The following is a 22,116-nucleotide window of genomic DNA, read 5'->3' on the forward strand; positions in this document are numbered from 1 at the left end:
GGTCCTCCTGAGATGGAATCGGTTACCACCCTTGAGATTGTTAAAAGTACAGAACCCAGTCACCTCATTTCCATGTTCTACTCTGAGCTTCACACACCTTCCTCGACCATTTTAGCTTTTGCACTTAAGACCCGCTGGGAGCGCAATGTGGGGGCCATGGAGGATGAGGAATGGGAGGATGCCCTGGAGACGTGCCGCAGAGTGTCGCCAAAACTGTCGGATCGCCTAACTCAGACCTTTATAATACACCAGGCTTATCTTACCCCACTTAGACTGTCCAAATATCACCCTGACTTGGTCCCCTCTTGTCCTATGTGCGGAGACCCTGATGCTTCCTTCTTTCATCTATTGTGGAGCTGTCCCCAATTACAGACTCTATGGCAACAAGTAGTCACATTTCTGCATGACAAAATGGGGTCTCCTCTACAACTCTCTCCTAAGGAGTGTCTCCTGGGGGTCTATCCGGATGGAGAGATGCCCAAATCCACTGTCATATTTCTTCAGGAAACTTTGTTTATAGCACGTAAATTGATAGCTAGGCGGTGGATGAGACCTACTCCTCCTACTCTAGGATTGTGGATTAAGGAAATTAATAGTGTCATCCCATTTCATAAACTTTTATATAAACATAGGGGGTGCCCTCAGAAGTTCAACAAGATTTGGGACAAATGGGTGCAGTGCCCTGATACGGCTCAGTAGTGCAGTGGGTAACTACTTTATGCTGACCGCCCCTGTTAAACTAATATTGTCTGCTTGAGTGTTGGGCCGAAAGAAAGTAACTGACTACTGCCTTATTTTTACTATGTCTGTTCTGTTTCTAAGTGTTAATCACTGTGTATATTTGTATTTTTGTACCCCTGTGTGTTATGAATCTGATCGAAGTTTCAATGCACGGTTTATTTTTGTATTGTACCAAAAGTTTCAATAAACCTCACTGTTTTAAAAAAAAAAAAAATGCAATTCAATTGGTGCATAAACATAAAAGTTCATAAATGTCCATAAATATTGTGCAGGTGAGTAGAATTGTATTCTATCCAAATAATACGTGTATCCACCACCGAGTGAAATTCATCCTTACCAAACGGAAATAAATAAGGTGCAACTATATTTTCTTGTGCTGAAAAAATATCCAATCTCCTTGTGAACAAACACCACGTGTAAATCACCAAGAATTAGCCTCTTACCAGATGGTAATAGGTATGCACTTGTTCAGTGAAACCACCGCCTTGCTTCCTCTTTAAAATCCTGAAGTGGGATGTAGAACCGCTCTACCTTTCTTTCTCCACTAGATGGCAACGAGTACCAGCAAGAAACACAGCCTCATCCTACTTTACAAGCTCACAAAACCACCGTGTATTAAAGGAAAAAAGGGCTAATAGTGTATTACCCTTGAGATTTATTCAAAAAACAGTTGATATTGCACTTACAATTAGATGTCTTGTATTCAGCATAAACATAGGCATACGAATTCCTGCAAAGGCTTGCGGCTGGCTGCAGCACGGACCGCAAGTTGTGTGTGACGTGTGCGCCTCCTAATCTGACCGGTTTCTTCCCATAGGACTTCTACTGCAGCCGGCCGCAAGCCTTTGCAGGAATTCGTATGCCTATGTTTATGCTGAATACAAGACATCTAATTGTAAGTGCAATATCAACTGTTTTTTGAATAAATCTCAAGGGTAATACACTATTAGCCCTTTTTTCCTTTAATACACGGTGGTTTTGTGAGCTTGTAAAGAAGGATGAGGCTGTGTTTCTTGCTGGTACTCATTGCCATCTAGTGGAGAAAGAAAGGTAGAGCGCTTCTACATCCCACTTCAGGATTTTAAAGAGGAAGCAAGGCGGTGGTTTCACTGAACAAGTGCATACCTATTACCATCTGGTAAGAGGCTAATTCTTGGTGATTTACACGTGGTGTTTGTTCACAAGGAGATTGGATATTTTTTCAGCACAAGAAAATATAGTTGCACCTTATTTATTTCCGTTTGGTAAGGATGAATTTCACTCGGTGGTGGATACACGTATTATTTGGATAGAATACAATTCTACTCACCTGCACAATATTTATGGACATTTTTTGAACTTTTATGTTTATGCACCAATTGAATTGCATTTTTAATTGGCTTCACAGATTGATATATGTTATATATATTTACTTTTGTTGATTTGGTTCACACATAGATATATGTTATATATTTATTATTTATTTGTTGTTTAGCGCACCCCACACCACATATACAGCATGAATATTTATTGTGCTGCAGCCAATCCCAGGGGAGGAGTGCCCAGAAGGTGGCTGAGAAGCACATACAGTGGATATAGAAAGTCTACACACCCCTGACAGGTTTCTGTGACCTTTAATGTGACCTATAAACTGTAAAACTCAGTTGAACAACAAACTAAAATCTTTTAGGTGGAGGAAAGTAAAAATAAACTAAAATAATATGGTTGCATAACTTTGTTAAAGCACCTTTTCATTTTATTACAGCACTCAGTCTTTTTGGGTATGAGTCTATCAGCATGGCACATCTTGACTCTTCTTTGCAAAAACACTCCAAATCTGTTAGATTGAGAGGGCATCTCCTGTGCACAGCCCTCTTCAGATCCCCCCACAGATTTTCAGTCGGATTCAGGTCTGGGCTCTGGCTGGACCATTCCAAAACTTTAATCTTCTTCTGGCTCGGCCATTCCTTTGTTGATTTGGATGTAGGCTTTGGGTCATTGTCATGCTGAAAGATGAAGTTCCTCTTCATGTTCAGCTTTCTAGCAGAAGCCTAAAGGTTTTATGCCAATATGGACTGGTATTTGGAACTGTTCATTATTCCCTCTATCTGGACTAAGGGCCCTTTCACACGGCCGCTCCGTATGTCCGCAAATCATCCTATTTTTTTGCGGATGATTTACGGACATAATGTAAGTCAATGGCATTGCGGATGTCAGCGGAATACCATCCACTGACATCCGATTTTCTTCCTTTCAGTTCTGTTACGTTTTTTGGAACGGAACAGAACCCTATTTTTCCTCCGTTCAAAAAACGGAAAGGAAGCTAAATCGGATGTCAGCGGTGTCATCCGCTGTCATCCGCAATGCCCATAGACTTACATTATGTCCGTATATCATCCGCAAACGGATGGGATGATATGCGAACATACGGAGTGGATGACACAAGTGTCATCCGCTCCGTGAAAAAAAAAAAAAAAAGGACAGGAACGGAGCCCAAAAACAGATCGCCCGTGTGAAAGAGCCCTAAGGCTCCTGTTCCAACTGAAGAAAAATACCCCCAAAGCATGATGCTGCCACCACCATGCTTCACTGTGGGTATGGTGTTCTTTTGGTGATGTGCAGTGTTGTTTTTGCACAAAACATCTTTGGGAATAACGGCCAAAAAGCTCAACCTTGGTTTCATCAGACCAGAGCACATTTTCCCACATGCTATTGTGAGACTTCCGATGTGTTTTTGCTAAATTTGGCCGGGCTTCCGTCTTGCCACTCTACCCCATAGCCCAGACATATGAAGAATACGGGAGATTGGTGTCACATGTAGCACACAGCCAGTACTTGCCAGATACAGTACATCCGGAAAGTATTCACAGCGTTTCACTTATGTCCACATTTTGTTATGTTGCATCCTTATTCCAAAATTAATTAAATTCATTTTTTTCTTCAACATTCTACAAACAAACAATATCCCATAATGACAACGTGATAGAAGTTTGTTTGAAATCTTTGCAAAATTATTAAAAATAAAAAATGAAACAAAACCCATGTATATAAGTATTCACAGCGTTTGCCATGGCACTCAAAATTTAGCTCAGGTGCTTCCTGTTTCCACTGATCATCCTTGAGATGTTTCTACAATTTGATTCGAGTCCACCTGTGGTAAATTCAGTTTATTGGACAAGATTTGGAAAGGCACACACCTGTCTATATAAGGTCCCACAGTTAGTGCATGTAAAGCACAAACCAAGTCAAGAAGTCCAAGGAATTATCTGTATACCTCCAAGACAGGATTGTATGGAGGCACAGATCTAGGGAAGGGTACGGAAAAATGTCTGCAGCATGAAAGGTCCCAATGAGCACAGTGGCCTCCATCATCCTTAAATGGAAGAAGTTTGGAACCACCAGGACTCTTCCTTGAGTGGGATGCCCAGGCAAACTGAGTGATGGGGGGAGAAGGGCCTTGATCAGGGAGGTGAACAAGAACCTGATGGTCACTCTGACAGAGCTCCAGCACTTCTCTGGAGAGAGGAGAACCTTCCAGAAGAACAACCATCTATGCAGCACTCCACGAATCAGGCCTACAATGGTAGAGTGGCCAGACGGAAGCCACTCCTCAACAAAAGGCACATGACAGCCCCCCTGGAGTTTGCCAAAAAGCACCTGAAGGACTCTCAGACCACGATAAAAAAAATTCTCTGGTCTGATAAAAAAATTTTTAATTCTTTGGCCTGAATGGCAAGCTTTATGTCTGGAGGAAACCAGGCATCACTCATCACCTGGCCAATACCATCCATACATTAAAGCATGGTAGTGGCAGCATCATGCTGTAGGGATGCTTTTCAGGGTCAAGAACTGGGAGACTAGTCAGGATCGAGGGAAAGATGAATGCAGCAATGTACAGAGACATCTTTGATGAAAACCTGCCAAGAGTGCCCTGGACCTCAGACTGTGGCGAAGGTTTATCTTCCAACAGGACAACGACCCTAAGCACACAGCCAAGATAACAAAGGAGTGGCTATGGGACAACTCTGTGAATGTCCTTGAGTGGTCCAACCAGAGCACAGACTTGAGTCCAGTTGAACATCTCTAGAGGGATCTGAAAATGGCTGTGCACCGACGCTCCCCATCCAACCTGATGGAACATGAGAGGTCCTCCAAAGAAGAATGTAAGAAACTGCCCAAAAGATAGGTGTGCCAAGCTTGTAGCATCATACTCAAAAAAGACTTGAGGCTGTAATTGGTGCCAAAGGAGCTTCACCAAAGTATTGAGCAAAGGCTGTGAAAACCTATGTACATGGGATTTATTTCATTTTTTATTTTTAATACATTTGTAAAGATTTCAAAAAACTTTTTTGACGTTGTCATTATAGGGTATTGTTTGTAGAATGGTGAGGAAAATAATGAATTTAATCCATTTTGGAATAAGGCTGTAACATAACAAAATGTGTAAAAAGTGAAACGCTGTAAATACTTTCCAGATGCACTGTATTCCTGTAGCTCCTTCCATGTTGCTGTAGGCCTCTTGGCAGCCTCTCTGACCATTTTTCTTCTCATCTTTTCATCAACCTTGGAGGGACGTCCAGTTCTTGGTGATGTCACTTTTGTGCCATATTTTCTCCACTTGATAATGACTGTCTTCACTGTGTTCCATGGTATATCTAATTCCTTGGAAATTCTTTTGGACCCTTCTCCTGACTGATAACTTTTAAGAATGAGATCCCTCTGATGCTTTGGAAGCTCTCTGTGTTCCATGGCTTTTGCTGTAGGATGCGACTAAGGAAATGTCAGGAAGGACCTATTAGAACAGCAGAACTTTATTTGGGGGTCAATCAGAGGTACTTTAAATAATGGCAAGTGTGTACTGACCCCTATGTAACATTAGTGTGAATGTGATTGCTTAGTTCTGAACACAGTTATAGGAGGGTGTGCACACTTCTACAACCACATTTTTTTAGTTTTTTAGTTTTACTCCCCCTAAAAGAATTCAGTTCGTTTTTCAATTGAGTTGTACAGTTTACAGGTCACATCAAAGGTGGAAAAAGTTTTGAAATTATCTATCTTTGTCTCATTTTTTACATCACAGAAACCTGACATTTTAATAGGGGTGTGTAGACTTCTTATATCCATTATAAATAGCCTCAATACACATATATATATATATATATATATATATATATATATATATACACACACACGTTGCAGATTTGAAGTGGTAACTTTATTTTCAGCTGACGGCTGGCTTTCTGATGAAAGTGTTCTGAGCGGCTCAGGAGCCACTGGATTGCTTTCAGAAGCGGCGGGAGGAGACAACCCCCCCTGCTCACCGCTGTTTCTTGGGCTTACCATTCCAACCAGCAAACCCTAGGAACGATCCGATGGTGCAGCCAGCTGGTCCCAGAGGGACATCATGACGTCACTTCTGGCCCAAAAAATCAAAGATGTTTTTTTTTTAATCTTTTGCTTTTAGGGTATAGGAGAGATTTGGAGTCTTTGTGATGTATCTTTGCGAACATTAGAGCGAGAGCAATAACTCTGGCACTAGACCTCCTGCCTAAAGCGTCGCTTATGGAGATTTTTAGGTACTGTAGTTTGTCTCCATTCCACGAGCGTGCGCAATTTTAAAGCGTGACATGTTAGGTATCTATTTACTTGGCGCGTCGTCATCTTTCACATTTTAAAAATTGGGGTATATCTTGTGTTTTGTTTTAATTCATTAAAGTGTATTTTTTCCAAACAAATTGCGTTTGCAAAACCACTGCACAAATACCGTGTGACATAAAAAATTGCAACAATTGCAATTTTATTGCCTAGGCCTAGGGTCTCTGCATAAAAAAAATGTATAATGTTTGCGGGTTAGAAGTAATTTTCTATTAAAAAATGCTGATTTAAACTTGAAAATAAAAAGCCTCAGAAAAGCCTGGTATTCAAGTGATTAAATTATTTTAGAACAGCAGTATCTTCCTGTTCAAGGCATCCACCTGTTAAGGTGAGGGGGGGGGGGGTTTCCCCCCATCTCCTTGCATTCTGCTATTTCAAATTGCTGTTCATGGAGGTCCCAGCTGTGGCAGAGCCAGGGGGCTTATATCTGAGAGGGTACCAAACCCCCTGAAATTTCACCTAAGGATCCAGTCTGCATAGGTTTACTGGAAGATACCCAGAGAAAGCTGAATGGGCCTAGCTGCTCCCCTGGCCTTGTAAGTACTGTTTTACTGCAAGATCCTGGTGACTGAGTACTATTGGGATTGCTGGGTCTCACATAGCCTCCAGTCTCCTTTAGTGGAAAGACGTCATGAAAGTTGAGTAGTTCCTCTTAGGAGAGGTTCATACATTAGTCTCCTCTAGTTTCTCATGGGAGGACTGTCCTTCAAAGCTGGGTCAAGTAGTTCAATGAGTACATACCTCTGGCCCACACTAGTCTCTCACAGGAAGGATTGTGATCTGGGATGAGCAAAATAACTGTTCCTAAAGTTTATAACGCAGAAAAGAGTGTCCTCAAGGGGATAACTGGGCCAGGGGGCCAATTGCCCCCCGGGCCGCTCTGATGCCCTGTAAAAAGGCTGCACCGCTTCTGCCACAAACATGCCTAAAGGATTTCTGATGAAGAGAAGTAAAAAGTCCCTGCCGCTGACCTACTGAGTGCGGGTTGAAGACAAGGACAAAGTACAAGCCCCCCCCCAGCATGGATGGGTTAAACTGTGTCTGAGCAGAGGCCAGTTCCATGCCCCCCTGGAGACTCTTCTGCCCCAGCCAGCCCCAACCGAGCTGTCCCAGCTCCCCCCCAACCTCCCTCTGCTGGGAACCTGGGTTCAGCCGGTAAGTAGAGAGTATCCGGAGCAGGGCTTCAGCTTGGAATGGGGGTCAGGAGGAGGACTGGGAGAGTGAGGGGATGAGGGAAAGTTGGAGGGGACCCCTGGGCCGAAAGTTGCCAGTCTGCCCCTGGTGTCCTCTTATCTCCATTAGTGGTTCTGGAGTATCCCATGCTATCCCACACCCCATCCAAGTTGTTTAAGAATAAAACCACAAAAAGACTTCCCCCTAGACTGCTGTGTGTGTGTCAGTGTGCCTAGACTGTGCTCTGTGTATGCTGGCAGCTTCTGCACTAGTGAGGGACAACTCTGGTCATCATCTGTGCTGAAAGTGTACAGTGACTGTGCCTTTATGCATCATCAGCCAGCGGCCCTTTCAGGGGTGTGCTAATCTTCTATGTCTTGGTATCTGTTACAAGAATCATATAACCAGACAATTTAGTGACTTCTGCAATAAAATTGTATGTAGGAGGAAGTGGTCTCCATATGCGGAGTATAACTTTGTAGTGGCATCTGTACACATATATTCTCTATACATTTCAAATAAACACTTACAAGAGGGCAGGCCCAGGGCTCCAGAAACATTTTCAGTTTATTGCCAGAGACATTCAGATATCGCATGGATTTGAAGCAATGGAAAACAGAGGTTGGGAGATCAGAGAGATGGTTGTCAGATACATCTAACTCCTGTAACCTCCGCAGACCTATCCAGTTAGCCCCTGGAAAAAATATGTAATAAAATCAAGTTATGTAAAAAACACAATCAATACATATACTAGTTTCCAGTAGCATAATTAAATCCAAACTTAAAGGAGAGGTATAGGTTTAAAAAAATAAACACATGTATGCTTACATCTATGCTGCATCTGTCCCACGTCGGCTCTAAGCCTGAGAACAGAGCGATCACATGACCACTGATAGCTCTGTTCTCTGTTTGGAATGGAAATCAGTGACTGGCAGCACAGCTGCACGATTATTAGTTAAAAAAATCGCAATCTCGATTCAACTCACCACCTTAACCTGGCATTTCCACGATTCATACAGTGCAGAGCCGTTCTCTGCTCACTCACAGCTGTCACAAAAAATAAAAGAGCCTCCGGCAAATGTTTATCAACATTGCCAATCTACCATCCACGAAGCTTATTCGGTTGTTACCCGGCAGCAGGCTCGCACCACAGGACCACTACTACCACAGACGGGGCGAAACTCCTCCAAACACCAGACACCCAGATACCCGTCCCGCAGTGGGGTACAGTGCCACAGGTGCAAGCAGTTTGGGCACTATCGACGAGACTGTACCCAGAGCAGGAACCAAGCTGCATGGATCCGACCAGGGTCACCCCCTTCAGCACGGACAACAGTCCCCTACTATCCCACAGAGGTTTCCCCAGTCGTACCCAGGTTCAAACACACCGAGGAGCAATGGGGTACCCTTCATGAAGCTAACCCGCTGCAAGCCGCTACGGAGAACCAACAGCATCATCTACAATCGGTCCAGTTAAATGGAATGCCCGCTCAAGGTCTCCGAGACAAGGGAGCCACTCTCACCTTGGTCAAGCGACACCTGGTTCCAGATGCCGCCCGAACCGGAGGCTCAGCAGTGGTACGGATGGCCGGGGAGGCAGTACACCGACTACCCACTGCGAGGGTCCACTTAAATTGGGGTGCCGGGTCAGGTCTGATTGATGTGGGGTTGATACGGGAGCTCCCCACCAACATCTTACTAGGGAACGATCTAGGCCAGTTGCCCTCAGCGATCCTGCCAGTCCTGATCCCCGGCCAATATCCAGAGGTCCAGACGCTTCAATGTTTGGATTAAGAACAGTACTGAGCCCAGTTGTTGCACTGGAGTTTGGCGTTACAACCTTATGACTTTACTAGTCACTACCGCCCCGGAAAACAGAATGGCCATGCTGACGGGTTATCGCGACAAACTGAACTGGAAAAATGATCTGTGAGTACTCCCCGGACATCCCCAAGCCGATCCATTATGGATCAGACTGTGTATGCCGGCTTGGTTCTGGGGGAGCATTGTGGCAAAACAGCCACTGTATATTGTCCTACGTGTATGCATTATGTGTATTGCATGTGTATACCTTTAAGAACCAAGTGCTTGTAGTGGGGTTTGTGTGGAGAGAGTGAGAACTCTTTCACTTGGGACTATCATATGTCTAAGCAGTGTCCCTCAGGAGATGGGTGGGGGTTTGTTATTGTTAAATACCTGCCTTCTATTGTCCTATTGTTTATGTCTGGCAGAATATGGTTATTATGGGATGTTCAGCTGTGTGTGTGGAATGTCTCGAAGAGGGAGGGTTTTTTGGCAGAGTGTAATCCCTTGTGTTTTCAATAAACAAGGCAGTCTAGTTTTGACCTTCAAGCCATGTGTCGTCTGGTTATTGGAGGGTTGGGAATATTATACGCTACCAGGATTATTGTATGCTGTGCCTGACTACCAGTGGAGATATCGTGGATCATACTGCTACTCCGCTATAGTATCTTTGTGATTTTAATAAACTAATTGGTCATAGCAATGCTTGCGCATTGATTGTTTTTATTGTTATGCATATACACTGTTGGAGCTTCTTTCCATGAATCTAAGGGATCCGGACTTAGTGATCGTTTAGTCATACAAGCGTAGTAGTCACCTGGATCAGGTAAGAGTCAGTGTGTATCTCCCTTCTGGTGGTGGATCCATCCTTCTGTCACATACAGTGGGTACTGAAAGTATTCAGACCCCCTTAAATTTTTCACTCTTTGTTATATTGCAGCCATTTGCTAAAATCATTTAGGTTCATTCTTCTTCCTCATGAATGTACACATAGCACCCCATACTGACAGAAAAACACAGAATTGTTGACATTGTTGCAGATTTATTAAAAAAGAAAAACTAAAATATCACATGGTCCTAAGTATTCAGACCCTTTGCTGTGACACTCATATATTTAACTCAGGTGCTTTCCATTTCTTCTGATCATCCTTGAGATGGTTCTACACCTTCATTTGAGTCCAGCTGTGTTTGATTATACTGATTGGACTTGATTAGGAAAGCCACACACCTGTCTATATAAGACCTTCCAGATCACAATGCATGTCAGAGCAAATGAGAATCATGAGGTCAAAGGAACTGCCTGAAGAGCTCAGAGACAGAATTGTGGCAAGGCACAGATCTGGCCAAGGTTACAAAAAGATTTCTGCTGCACTTAAGGTTCCTAAGAGCACAGTGGCCTCCATAATCCTCAAATGGAAGACGTTTGGGACGACCAGAACCCTTCCTAGAGCTGGCCGTCCGGCCAAACTGAGCTATCGGGGGAGAAGAGCCTTGGTGAGAGAGGTAAAGAAGAACCCAAAGATCACTGTGGCTGAGCTCCAGAGATGCAGTCAGGAGATGGGAGAAAGTTGTAGAAAGTCAACCATCACTGCAGCCCTCCACCAGTCGGGGCTTTATGGCAGAGTGGCCCGACGGAAGCCTCTCCTCAGTGTAAGACACATGAAAGCCCGCATGGAGTTTGCTAAAAAACACCTGAAGGACTCCAAGATGGTGAGAAATAAGATTCTCTGGTCTGATGAGACCAAAATAGAACTTTTTGGCCTTAATTCTAAGCGGTATGTGTGGAGAAAACCAGGCACTGCTCATCACCTGTCCAATACAGTCCCAACAGTGAAGCATTGTGGTGGCAGCATCATGCTGTGGGGGTGTTTTTCAGCTGCAGGGACAGGACAACTGGTTGCAATCGAGGGAAAGATGAATGCGGCCAAGTACAGGGATATCCTGGACAAAAACCTTCTCCAGAGTGCTCTGGACCTCAGACTGGGCCGAAGGTTTACCTTCCAACAAGACAATGACCCTAAGTACACAGCTAAAATAACGAAGGAGTGGCTTCACAACAACTCCGTGACTGTTCTTGAATGGCCCAGCCAGAGCCCTGACTTAAACTCAATTGAGCATCTCTGGAGAGACCTAAAAATGGCTGTCCACCAACGTTTACCATCCAACCTGACAGAACTGGAGAGGATCTGCAAGGAGGAATGGCAGAGGATCCCCAAATCCAGGTGTGAAAGACTTGTTGCATCTCTCCCAAAAAGACTCCTGGCTGTATTAGATCAAAAGGGGGCTTCTACTAAATACTGAGCAAAGGGTCTGAATACTTAGGACCATGTGATATTTCAGTTTTTCTTTTTTAATAAATCTGCAACAATGTCAACAATTCTGTGTTTTTCTGTCAGTATGGGGTGCTATGTGTACATTCATGAGGAAGAAGAATGAACCTAAATGATTTTAGCAAATGGCTGCAATATAACAAAGAGTGAAAAATTTAAGGGGGTCTGAATACTTTCCGTACCCACTGTATATACGTTCTTCTTCACTAGAGGACTTTGGACTGTTATCTGAGCACTGCTTTATGTTTGATTGATTTGCTTATCATCTGTTACCAATAGGATTTTTTGCTAGCTGCTCAGGACTGTTAATTCATACGGCTTTTTACATTAAGTTTATATTCCTTTTCAGAGAAAAAGGAATTTTTCAAAAATCTGAAAAGGGATTATTTAGCACTATTATCATTCAGTGCAATTGTTTTTTATGTTTTACAATGCATCATTTTTAGTTATTTTAGGGCCCTGTTCACACCTGAGTGTTTTTCAGCTCATAAAATGCTTATCTCTGAAGTCTCAAAATGCCCAACAAGCAAAATCCCATTCATTTCAATGGCCCCTGTTCACATATGAGCGTTTTGTCGCCTGAAGCTTCTTTATTGGCACGTGAGCTTCTTTATTGGCACGTGAGCTTCTTTATTGTCAGATTACAAGCGTTTTTGTGATATGTCAATGCCTGCCACCCAACACCTGCAAACAACACCTGGAAAAAAGCCCCAAAAAAAGCCTGAAAAAAGCCCCAAAAAAAGCCTGAAAATGATACGCTCAGGTGTGAATGGAGCCTTAGATCAAAGGAATGAACTTCGTCTGTAAATGAGGTCGGTTTAACCACTTAGATTAAGCCTTTTTCTGTTGATTAAAATCAGCATTTTTTGCTAGACAATTACTTAGAACCCCCAAACATTTTATATTATTTTAGCAGATATCCTAGAGAATAAACTCTGCTAAAGAACTTTGCGCAGCGGTCTTTCAAATGCAATTTTTTGGGAATAAAATACACTTTAATGAATTAAAATAAAAACTAAACAGTAAAGTTAGCCCAATTTTTTGTATAATGTGAAAGATGATGTTACGGCGAGAATGGTGAGAGAATTGTGATCTTTATGCTAAGCAAAAAAATTGAGATTCTCATTTTATCCTGAATCGTGCATCTCTACCTGCCAGTCACTGTTCTCCGCTCTGCCTCTCCAGTGCTTACTGTAGTAATGGGAAAGAGAGGGGGCAGATGCATTTGGCTCAGGCTTTAAGTGGTGCGCTGACAGCCAGAGCCAGCTGTCAATAGGACAACCTGGTGGGTCGTGACAATATTGTCAGGATCCTTCCCGTGCCTGGAGCAACAGCCTACTATTAGCTGACTCTGGGTAACAGGACAGCAAAAGTATCTGCACTCTTGTCAGGACCTGGATCTGAACCAAGGACCTCTGCAATGTCTGGTTGTAACTCTTCATGCTGAGATGCTGGACAGCTGCCTGTCTGATTCTGTAAACAATTTTGCTTTGTACCTTGTTTCTAGTAAAATATTGAATTCGTAGCTCCTCTCATGAAATTCCTATTTAAGCCATGCCTTTACATTGCCTTTTTGTCAGATTATTGTGATCTCTCCAGCCGATATCTCACTTTTTTCAATCCTGCTGGTGTCCATATCTTCACTACTTGTTACCGACCTTTTGCTTTTTGGTTGACTATGCTACCGCTTGATCCCTACCTGCAACTGCTTGTTACTGACCTTTGACTTGTTACTGACTACACTTCTACCTGCTATATCTGCTACTGGACCCCGGCTTGCTCACCTCCTGGTGGGGCAGTCCTGAGGACCACAACCTGGTACTAACATACAGCAAAACTCATCTCCACCATTAGGAGCTCTGGTGAATGCTGGTTAGTGCTTAGCCTCATGCATCAAGTGAGCCCACGTCATCCGCCAGGGTGACCTGCCCATGTACTTATCCTGCTGGTCTTTTTACTGCCATAACTACTGGTCACTAAGCTTGACCTCTGACCGTAACAATCCATGACCAAAAAAGATTTGGCCATACTTCTTTTTTTTAATGCAGCTCTGTATTCTCTGCATTTAAAAAATATGATATTTGACTTGCCAGTAAAATCTCTTTCTTTGGAGTACAGTCGGGGACACAGAATCTTTAGGCAATTTTTATCTGGCTAGAAATCAGAAATAATAACATTAGACAAACCCTCTATACTAAATAACCCTTAAGAAAATTGTTCAACTTTTTTCCAAATGATAGTTAAAGTGGTTGTAAACCTCAGACATGAAATATGAACAAAGCATATCTATGGTCTGTACTTGTCTCACTTCAGAGCACCAAGTGTCATTTTTGTCTGCTGCCTTCTTCCTCTGCTATCAGCATGAATCACTTCTGACAAGTTTTCCTAAAACCAAGAGGAAAAATGGGGACAGGGCAAAGATCTCCAGCACACAGCCTGCGATTGACAGCCTCAGCTCTGTTCCTGTGTGCTGTTTGAAGGGATGGGGATGTTACTTCCCTCCAATTAGCTCTCAGAGCTCTTCCCACTGAGATCTGCAGATCTTCACTGAGGCTGTCGAGAAGATAAGGCTGTAGATAAACAGGTACAACTTATGTAGGAGGATTTGTTTCATCTCTGTGTATCACCTGAGGCCAGTCACTTCACCAGGTATATGTAAGCGTTTCCAACCACTTTTACTAAAGAGTAACTCTATCCTTTCTTAGCTTTATATCCAGTAGGGAAGATATGAGACCTCTTTCAGGGTTATGGACTGTGTCAATGGACTTTTGTTTGTTCATACAAGAAAATGTAAATTCAGCTTGAATCAGATGAAATGCAGGTCAGAAGGAGGTAAAATGCATATGTCACTGAATCCCAGAAACCTTTCAGACTGATGCCATCGACATAAGTCCAAAGCTCACAGGCAAAAAATCTTATAGTGTCCCAAATTTTGGAAATGTTATGGAGGTTAAGGCCCCTTTCACACGGGCTGTCCGATCAGGTCCTAGGGAAAAAAAGGAGGGATTTTCCGCCGGATTAACCACAGTAGTGTAGAAATTACAAACCTGGTATTTCGATTGCCTTAATGCACCTTATCGCCAAATTCACCACAAGGAAAATTGGTGCAGTCCCGTGACTAAATAAATTGTATCAAAAAGATTGGAGATTAGGGACCTCCCAGATAGTCACAGAGGGACACACAGGTTTACAAAAAAAATGGATTTTTGTAAAATCTTACCGTAAAATCCTTTTCTCTTAGCTCATTGACAGACGTAGTCCTCGGTGATACACCACCTTCGGGTTATGTTGCCTCCACAGGAGCAGGACTAGACAGGAAATTAAAAAGCTCTGGCCACACCCCAGGGGCAGTCCCAGAGGGTATATCCTCTCTCTCTCTGCCTCAGCAAATCAGTTATGTGAAAAAGCAGTCTTTAGAGATTTTAACCCAACTCAAAAAAACAGAGGGGCGGGGACTACGTCTGTCAATGAGCTAAGAGAAAAGGATTTTACGGTAAGATTTTACAAAAATCCATTTTTCTCTAGCGCTCATTGACAGACGTAGTCCTCGGTGATACACCACCTTCGGGACGTCCCAGAGCAGTATCACAACTGAGGGGTGGGAAAATGGAAATCAAATCCCAATCTAGAAGGCCCAACCGGTGCCAACTAGAAGTTTACAATGCTCATCCATAATGATGAGACTCAACAAAAAAAGAGAAAACAATTTTTTTTTTAAACAGAAAAAAACCCTCGAGGTAGACCACCGGTCTCCTCAAATTGCGGCCTGCAAAACCTTGCGGCCAAATGAGGCATCCGCCGATGCCGTCACATCAATTTTATAGAATTTTGTAAAGGTATGTACGGACGACCAGGTGGCCGCCTTACATACCTGGACCACTGACGCCTGATGGCGAAAGGCCCAGGAAGTACTGAGCGCTCGAGTGGAGTGCGCCCTAACAGGGAACGGAGGACTCTGACCCTTAATAGAATAAGCCTGTACCACCGTTTGTCTAATCCATTTGGCAATGGTCGCGGCAGATGCAGGCAAACCCTTTCTGGGGCCATCCGTGATCACAAAAAGTGAATCCGTCTTACGGAATGATTCCGTAGCTTTCAGGTATACCCTGATTGCCCGAACCACATCTAAGGAATGCAACGCATGTTCCCGATGATGCTTGGGCTGAGGACACAAGGAAGGTAGTACAATATCTTCATTCAGATGAAAATCTGAAACCACCTTGGGAAGAAAAGATGGCTTAGGATGAAGTACTGCCTTATCCCTATGAATCACTAGGTATGGGGACTGGCATGATAATGCAGCCAGTTCTGACACCCTGCGAGCAGAAGTAATAGCCACCAAGAAGGCCACTTTCTGGGATAAAGTAAGCAAGGGAATCTCCCTGATGTTTTCAAAAGGAGGTTTCTGTAGAACCGACAAAACCAAATTAAGATCCCAAGGCGGTAAGGGCGCGCGGACTGGAGGAGCCAGGTGCCGCACCCCCTGGATGAAATTCCGCACCAAGGATTTGGTAGCTAAAGGCTTCTGAAAGAAGATTGCTAATGCTGAAACTTGACCCTTGATGGTGCTCAAGGCTAGCTTCTGCTCAACCCCTTGTTGCAAAAAGGCCAATATTCGAGACACCGAATAGGTACGTGGAGGAAATCCTAAAGATTCGCACCACGCAATATAAGTTTTCCATGTGTGATAATAGACTTTGCTGGAAGTCGCTTTCCTTGCTTTAATAAGGGTAGGAATGACTGAAGCTGACAAACCCCTGTCCTTCAGTACTTGGGTCTCAATGGCCAGGCCATTAAACCCAGCGACTGTAAAGCATGATGGTAAATTGGTCCTTGAGACCACAGACACTCCCTGAGACGAAGTTCCCACGGAACGTCTACGACTAACATGTCCAAGTCGGCCAGGCCGGCTTGAGGAGGCCAGCCTAGAATTTCTAGGACCACTGGCGCTGATTGGATCTGAACCAGGCGTCCCTAGAGGTATCTGGCCCCGACCATCCGAGAAAGTCTGGTCGTAATCTGTTCCCACACATTTATCAGATACCTGATAGTTATCAGGAAAGGTGATCTTTTCTGGTTGAACCTCAGGGACCGAAGTCACCCGACTAGAGGCTACTTGGCCTATCTGGTCAACCAGATCCGATTCCTGTGAGGTATCGGGACTAATCTTAGGAAAAGGTAAAGGAAAAGATCTATTCAGGGAACGGTAATTACCGCTTCCTGTAGTACTTAAATGTTGGAAGGGAAGAATCGCACCGGTAGTAGTGGTTGATGCTCGATCTAATGTCCTGAATACCGGTGAAAACGTCCCCCCACCCTGAAACCGGGTGGGGGCGCACCTTCAGGCTGTGTACTCCTTTGCTTCGGGTTTGGCTGGGTTGGTCCTTTGCTTGTCCGACCAGCCCTTCTTGAACCCTCCTGGAGGAGTCTTGCCTTTCCCGCTAGTACCAGCCGGGCGCCCTTTATGGGCGGTAAAGAAAGGTCCTCGCTTGTTGCGAGGTCCCTTAGCTTTAGCAGCCTGTGGCAAAAAAGTGCTCTTGCCCCCAGTGGCATCCTTAATGATTTCATCTAGGTTGGCCCCAAATAGACGATTCCCCTGAAAGGGGAGATTTGTCAAGGTCTTCTTGGAACCTAGGTCAGCTGACCAGCATTTTAACCACAGCACACGTCTGAGGATCACCGCTGTCTTAGATGCATGCCCTAATAAGGGAGTAGTGTCCAAGGCTGCGTCACAGATAAACTGTAGCCCTTGTATAATCTGTTCCATCAAATCAGATGTCTCCTGGGGAATATCTTTTCCCCTAAGATCTTGGCGTACCATTTTCGCCCATTCCGTAAGTGTCTGGGAAACTAGACCAATAACAATTACTGGTCTAAAAGCTGACCCTATCAGAGAGAAGATGGTGCGGGACTCTGCTTCCATCTTTCGATCCACCGGATCCTTAAAGGACGAAGTGTCCTCCACTGGAATAACCGTGGCTTTATTCAGCCTGGAAATAGGCGGATCCACGACTGGTGGTACCGTCCATTTCTTAATGATGGATTCCTCAAACGGATAGCGTCTAGCAATACGCTTGGAAATAGTAAAGGTACGTTTAGAATGCTCCCATTCTCCTTTAATCTGATTACCGAAACATTTAGGTACAGGAAAAGCCTTCATCGTCTTGATGGGCTTATTAGTACCAAAAGGAATCTCTGTTTCAGTTGCCTCTGCCGGTAAAGCCTCAAGTTTTAAGGTTTCCTGCACTGCCACAACTAGTGCGTCCACCAATGCTTCTTCCTGAATAATAGCAGGAGAAGAAGCGTCCTCCTCACTGTCTGAGGGGGCTTTACCTGGGATAACAGCCCTTGCAGAGGAACCTGCAACTGCCGTGACCACCTCTGAATCTGAGTCAGAGGTGTCAGATGGTATAGGGGTAGGCGGGGGTCGCTTCCTTGACCCCCGTCCCTGACAGGCCGCCTCCACCCGAGCCACCATAGACTCCAAAATTGCTGTAAATGACTCTATACTCTGTGCACCGGCGGGTCCCGTGGCCCCCTCGAGGGAAACAGGTGGGGGAATATGTGTGGCAGGGTCCATGATAACTCCAGTTACTTCCTGGATAATATAATTCAAAAATAAAACTTTTCTTTTTTTTTTTTTTCGACCCCCAGCGCCACAAAAGCCCCTTAGTGTTACCTGCTAGGGATCCCTATCGATCAAGAGAGAGAGAGAGAGATAGACCCCCAGGCTCACCACTTGATGCTCAGAGTTTAACTGCAACAGGTTACAGCGCTGTCTTAACAAACAGGAAGTCTTTTGGGTAGGCTGCCCAGGAAGAAAGGAGGCGGCTCCGCCCCTCTGTACGCCTTCCGGCGCCTCCCCCAAGCTCCACGAGGTGTTTGGATCACCTCAAACATGGCCGCCCCCATGCTGGAGACACGAGGCTACGCCAAAATGGCGGCTCGTGCGATCCAGCAAAAAAAATGGCGGCGGCCCGTACTGAATAGCGGTGTGCTGCAGGGCACACAACACTCTCACTGCATGGGGATATGGCGTGGTTGGCGGTACCGGCCCTGGCGGACCGCATGGCCGTTCGGGAGGCCTGCTAATAGCTGGAGATCTGATTAGGAAGGCAGTCTACATGTCCGTGGCTTCTGACTGGTAGGTAGCTTATTCTTAACCCATAAGATTCCCAGAATGCCACAGATTACATCTTTAAAACATGTATACAATTAGATTGTTAGCTCCCAAACCAAGCCTCCTGGCTTTTTGCACACATAAAATCACACTCAAAGTAGGAGGATCTGTGTCATGTTGTAGGATAGAAAGGGACTCTATCTTACCATACAGAGAGGGGCCCGCGTTCACCACAAAACCCGTCAGGGGGAAAGGGGGAACATACTACTCACCATACCGGAACCAGGCGGGCACCAACTCCTGACAGTACCCCTCTCCACCGGGGCGGGAGGGCTGTCGACCGATACTGACGCCGTGACTCATGGTCTTTGGCGTTTCAGCGAGACGTTAAACTCGCGTGGACAGTCCTTTAATGGGACTTTGTCGCGGCCGACCCAGCGCGGAGCTATGGCCTGCACGCGCTCGTAGGCTGAACTGGGGTGACCACCGGATCTCAACATCCAGCCCGTCGCCCAGTTCAGCTTTCTTGCTTGAAGATCTCACAGGAACACTGGAGAAAAAAGCTGTCTAAAAAATCCTTTAAGAAAAAATTCTTGCCAGGACCTAAGATCCCAGCAAGGTATCTAGGTCCTTACTCCTAACTAGACAGAAAATAACTGATTTGCTGAGGCAGAGAGAGAGAGGATATACCCTCTGGGACTGCCCCTGGGGTGTGGCCAGAGCTTTTTAATTTCCTGTCTAGTCCTGCTCCTGTGGAGGCAACATAACCCGAAGGTGGTGTATCACCGAGGACTACGTCTGTCAATGAGCGCTAGAGAAAGGAACTTTATTAAAGATAACAATTGAAATAAAATCACATCAATATGACCTTCACCAGACAATATAAAAGGACAACGTTGTCATTAAAAACTAGGATATGGCCGGTCAGGTCTACCCGTCAGTTTTTGTACCTGATCGGACCATCCAGTCTCCCCTATGAAGCGGCGGATGTCAGCAAACAACCCGCCACTAGCTGATCTGCATAATTCAGACGGATTGTGGTCCTATTTTCCATCCGTCTGGTGGATCGGATGAAAACAGACAGGCGGTCTGTTTTTACCCGATTTCCCCATAGAGGAGAGCGGGACTCTGTCCGTGTCCACAGTGAGTGGAGATGAACCTGTTGTCCGCCTGCTCAGCGGGGATCAACGGAGCGATCCCTCGGTGGGCAAGCGGATCCCTTCAAGCGGAGGTGCCTGTGTGAAAGGGGCCTAAGGAGGCAAGATTAAGACAGTGATTGGATGTGGGTCCAGGATTACACCTAGTGCCCTGGCAGGGGTGGCAGGACTGATATTAAGTGGAAAGACCATTTATATTCACCCAATTCTTCCATTACAAGAATCACTCTCAAGTCACTCTGATCACCCTTTTGCCACTGGTCGCTATCTATGAAAAATTATATTTCGCCTGCAAAAGTAAGAACTATTTTCAAGTCTCCAGAGCAGACTTTTAATTAGAATCCCTGATAAATGGAATGTATCCAAGTTCCCTTGGAGTAACCCAAGGTTCACATTGTGGTCACATAACATGGAAGTGTGACGTACCGTCTTCTCTAAACAGATTTGCCAAGAAGTTCTTGGATGCACAAAGTCTCTGAAGCCGGCTCAGATGGAGTAATCCAGGGGGAAGATATGTCAGCTTGTTATTGGAAACATCAATTTCAAGCAATCTAAAGGCAAAAACAAAAACTATAATCTGGCGCTAACAGGCACACACAGAACTATCAGATTCTTCAAATAATTCAGACAAAGATTAGACTTTCAGAAGACAGCTGACCTGGAACAGATGATTTCATCAGAGCTTTGCACGCTGGGCAGATCACACAGCTGGTTGTCACTTAAATCTAACTTCTGTAAATTGAGAAGTCCCCATGGGACCACTGATGGAAGCGAAGTCAGGAGGTTAGAAGAGATGTCCAGCTCTCTTATCTGGCAAGAAATGTCTATGAACCAATCAAGATCCACCCAAGGCAATCGGAGACAGGACCACTTCATGCACACACCCTGCACAAAAAAATAAGTACAAGCATTATGTGAATTGAATAGCAGAGAAAGGTGGTGATCACACACAGGTAAGGCTGCAGATAAGTCTATGTGTACAGGCCATGGATGACTCCTTAGTCTTTCCGCAAATATTAAAGGGCTATATAAGCAAAATAATAGGTTCTCAAACAATTATCCTTACTGTCCACACTGGGCCATCAACAACATCACCCCCAGATACATCACCAACCTTATCTGCAGAGATCGCCCAAATTGTCTTCTCTGCTCCTCCCAGGACCTCCTGCTCTCTAGCTCCCTTGTTACCTCCTCCCATGCTCGCCAAAGGACTTCTCCAGAGCTTCTCCAATCCTCTGGAACTCCCTGCCCCAGTATATCCGGTGAGCTACTTACCCTGTCCACCTTTAGGTGATTCTTGAAAACTCACTAATTCAGGGAAGCCTACCTACCTCCACCTAAGAACTGCACCCGAGTCACCTCCATCAGATCATCCCCTGCAGCTATCACCTTTTGTACCATCTCCCCCCCCCTTTAGATTGTAAGCTCCATGAGCAGGGCCCTCCTACTCCTTCTGTAATGAACTGTAACTGAAGAGGGTTCTGATCTGGAAACATATTAACCTCGCTCCATGTTTTTGGGCATCCCCTATACATCCCACTGGACTGTAATCTTGGACCATTGATGTGCCTGATTTTACGTACATTTGTGAGTATATGTCCATTTGTTTCATTCAATAAAATGGTTTTACAGTAATGCACAAGGCTGTGCTTCCTCTCTTCCCCTATCTGAAGAGGGCAGCAAATTTTTGATAGCGCATCTGATCTGAAGAATATATTAGAAGATTTCGCTCTTTTTTTCATTTGTGACATTGAATCTTGTGTGTGTTTAAAGTGTTACTAAACCCACAACAGTAAAATCAGTCTGTATATGCAGTAAAGCATGTTTTTTTATTCTCACTGTGGAACCTAAGGGGTTAATCCTGCGCATTGTGTAAAAACGGAATTTTTGTAAAATCTTACCTGTAAAATTCCTTTCTCTGAGTCCTCCGACAGTCGCCGCCCTCTTCATATTCGTCACAATGGGGGTATTAGACTTTGCTCCGAAGGAGTAGCTAGGCAACAGAATATGTCAATATAAAAGTTTTAATACATCCCACCCCCAGGGGGTGGTCCCCTCAGTCAATACCCTCCCACTTCCTGTATCCATACTCCAGTTTCAGTGGAATAGCAGTAGAGAGTACAATCAACCCCAAAAGAGGGGCGGGGGCGGCGACTGT

The 22,116-nt window shown here is 44.7% G+C and overlaps 1 protein-coding gene across 2 annotated transcripts in view; it reads right to left on the minus strand.

Moving 5' to 3' along the window:
• LRRK1 (leucine rich repeat kinase 1) overlaps window positions 1-22,116 on the minus strand; it is a 439,003-nt gene that overhangs the window by 180,179 nt on the left and 236,708 nt on the right. The window contains exons 7-9 of one of the 2 annotated variants that reach the window (XM_082253047.1): window positions 20,617-20,843; window positions 20,385-20,509; window positions 8,079-8,242 (exon numbers count right to left, since the gene is read on the minus strand). In XM_082253047.1, the coding sequence (XP_082109173.1) occupies window positions 8,079-8,242; window positions 20,385-20,509; window positions 20,617-20,843 (516 nt within the window). Of the gene's footprint in view, window positions 1-8,078; window positions 8,243-20,384; window positions 20,529-20,616; window positions 20,844-22,116 lie in introns of those variants that run through there. The other variant, XM_082253048.1, reaches the window with a different exon arrangement.

Source organism: Pelophylax lessonae, assembly GCF_965119305.1.
Source record: "Pelophylax lessonae genome assembly, chromosome: 4".
Lineage (NCBI taxonomy): Eukaryota > Metazoa > Chordata > Amphibia > Anura > Ranidae > Pelophylax > Pelophylax lessonae.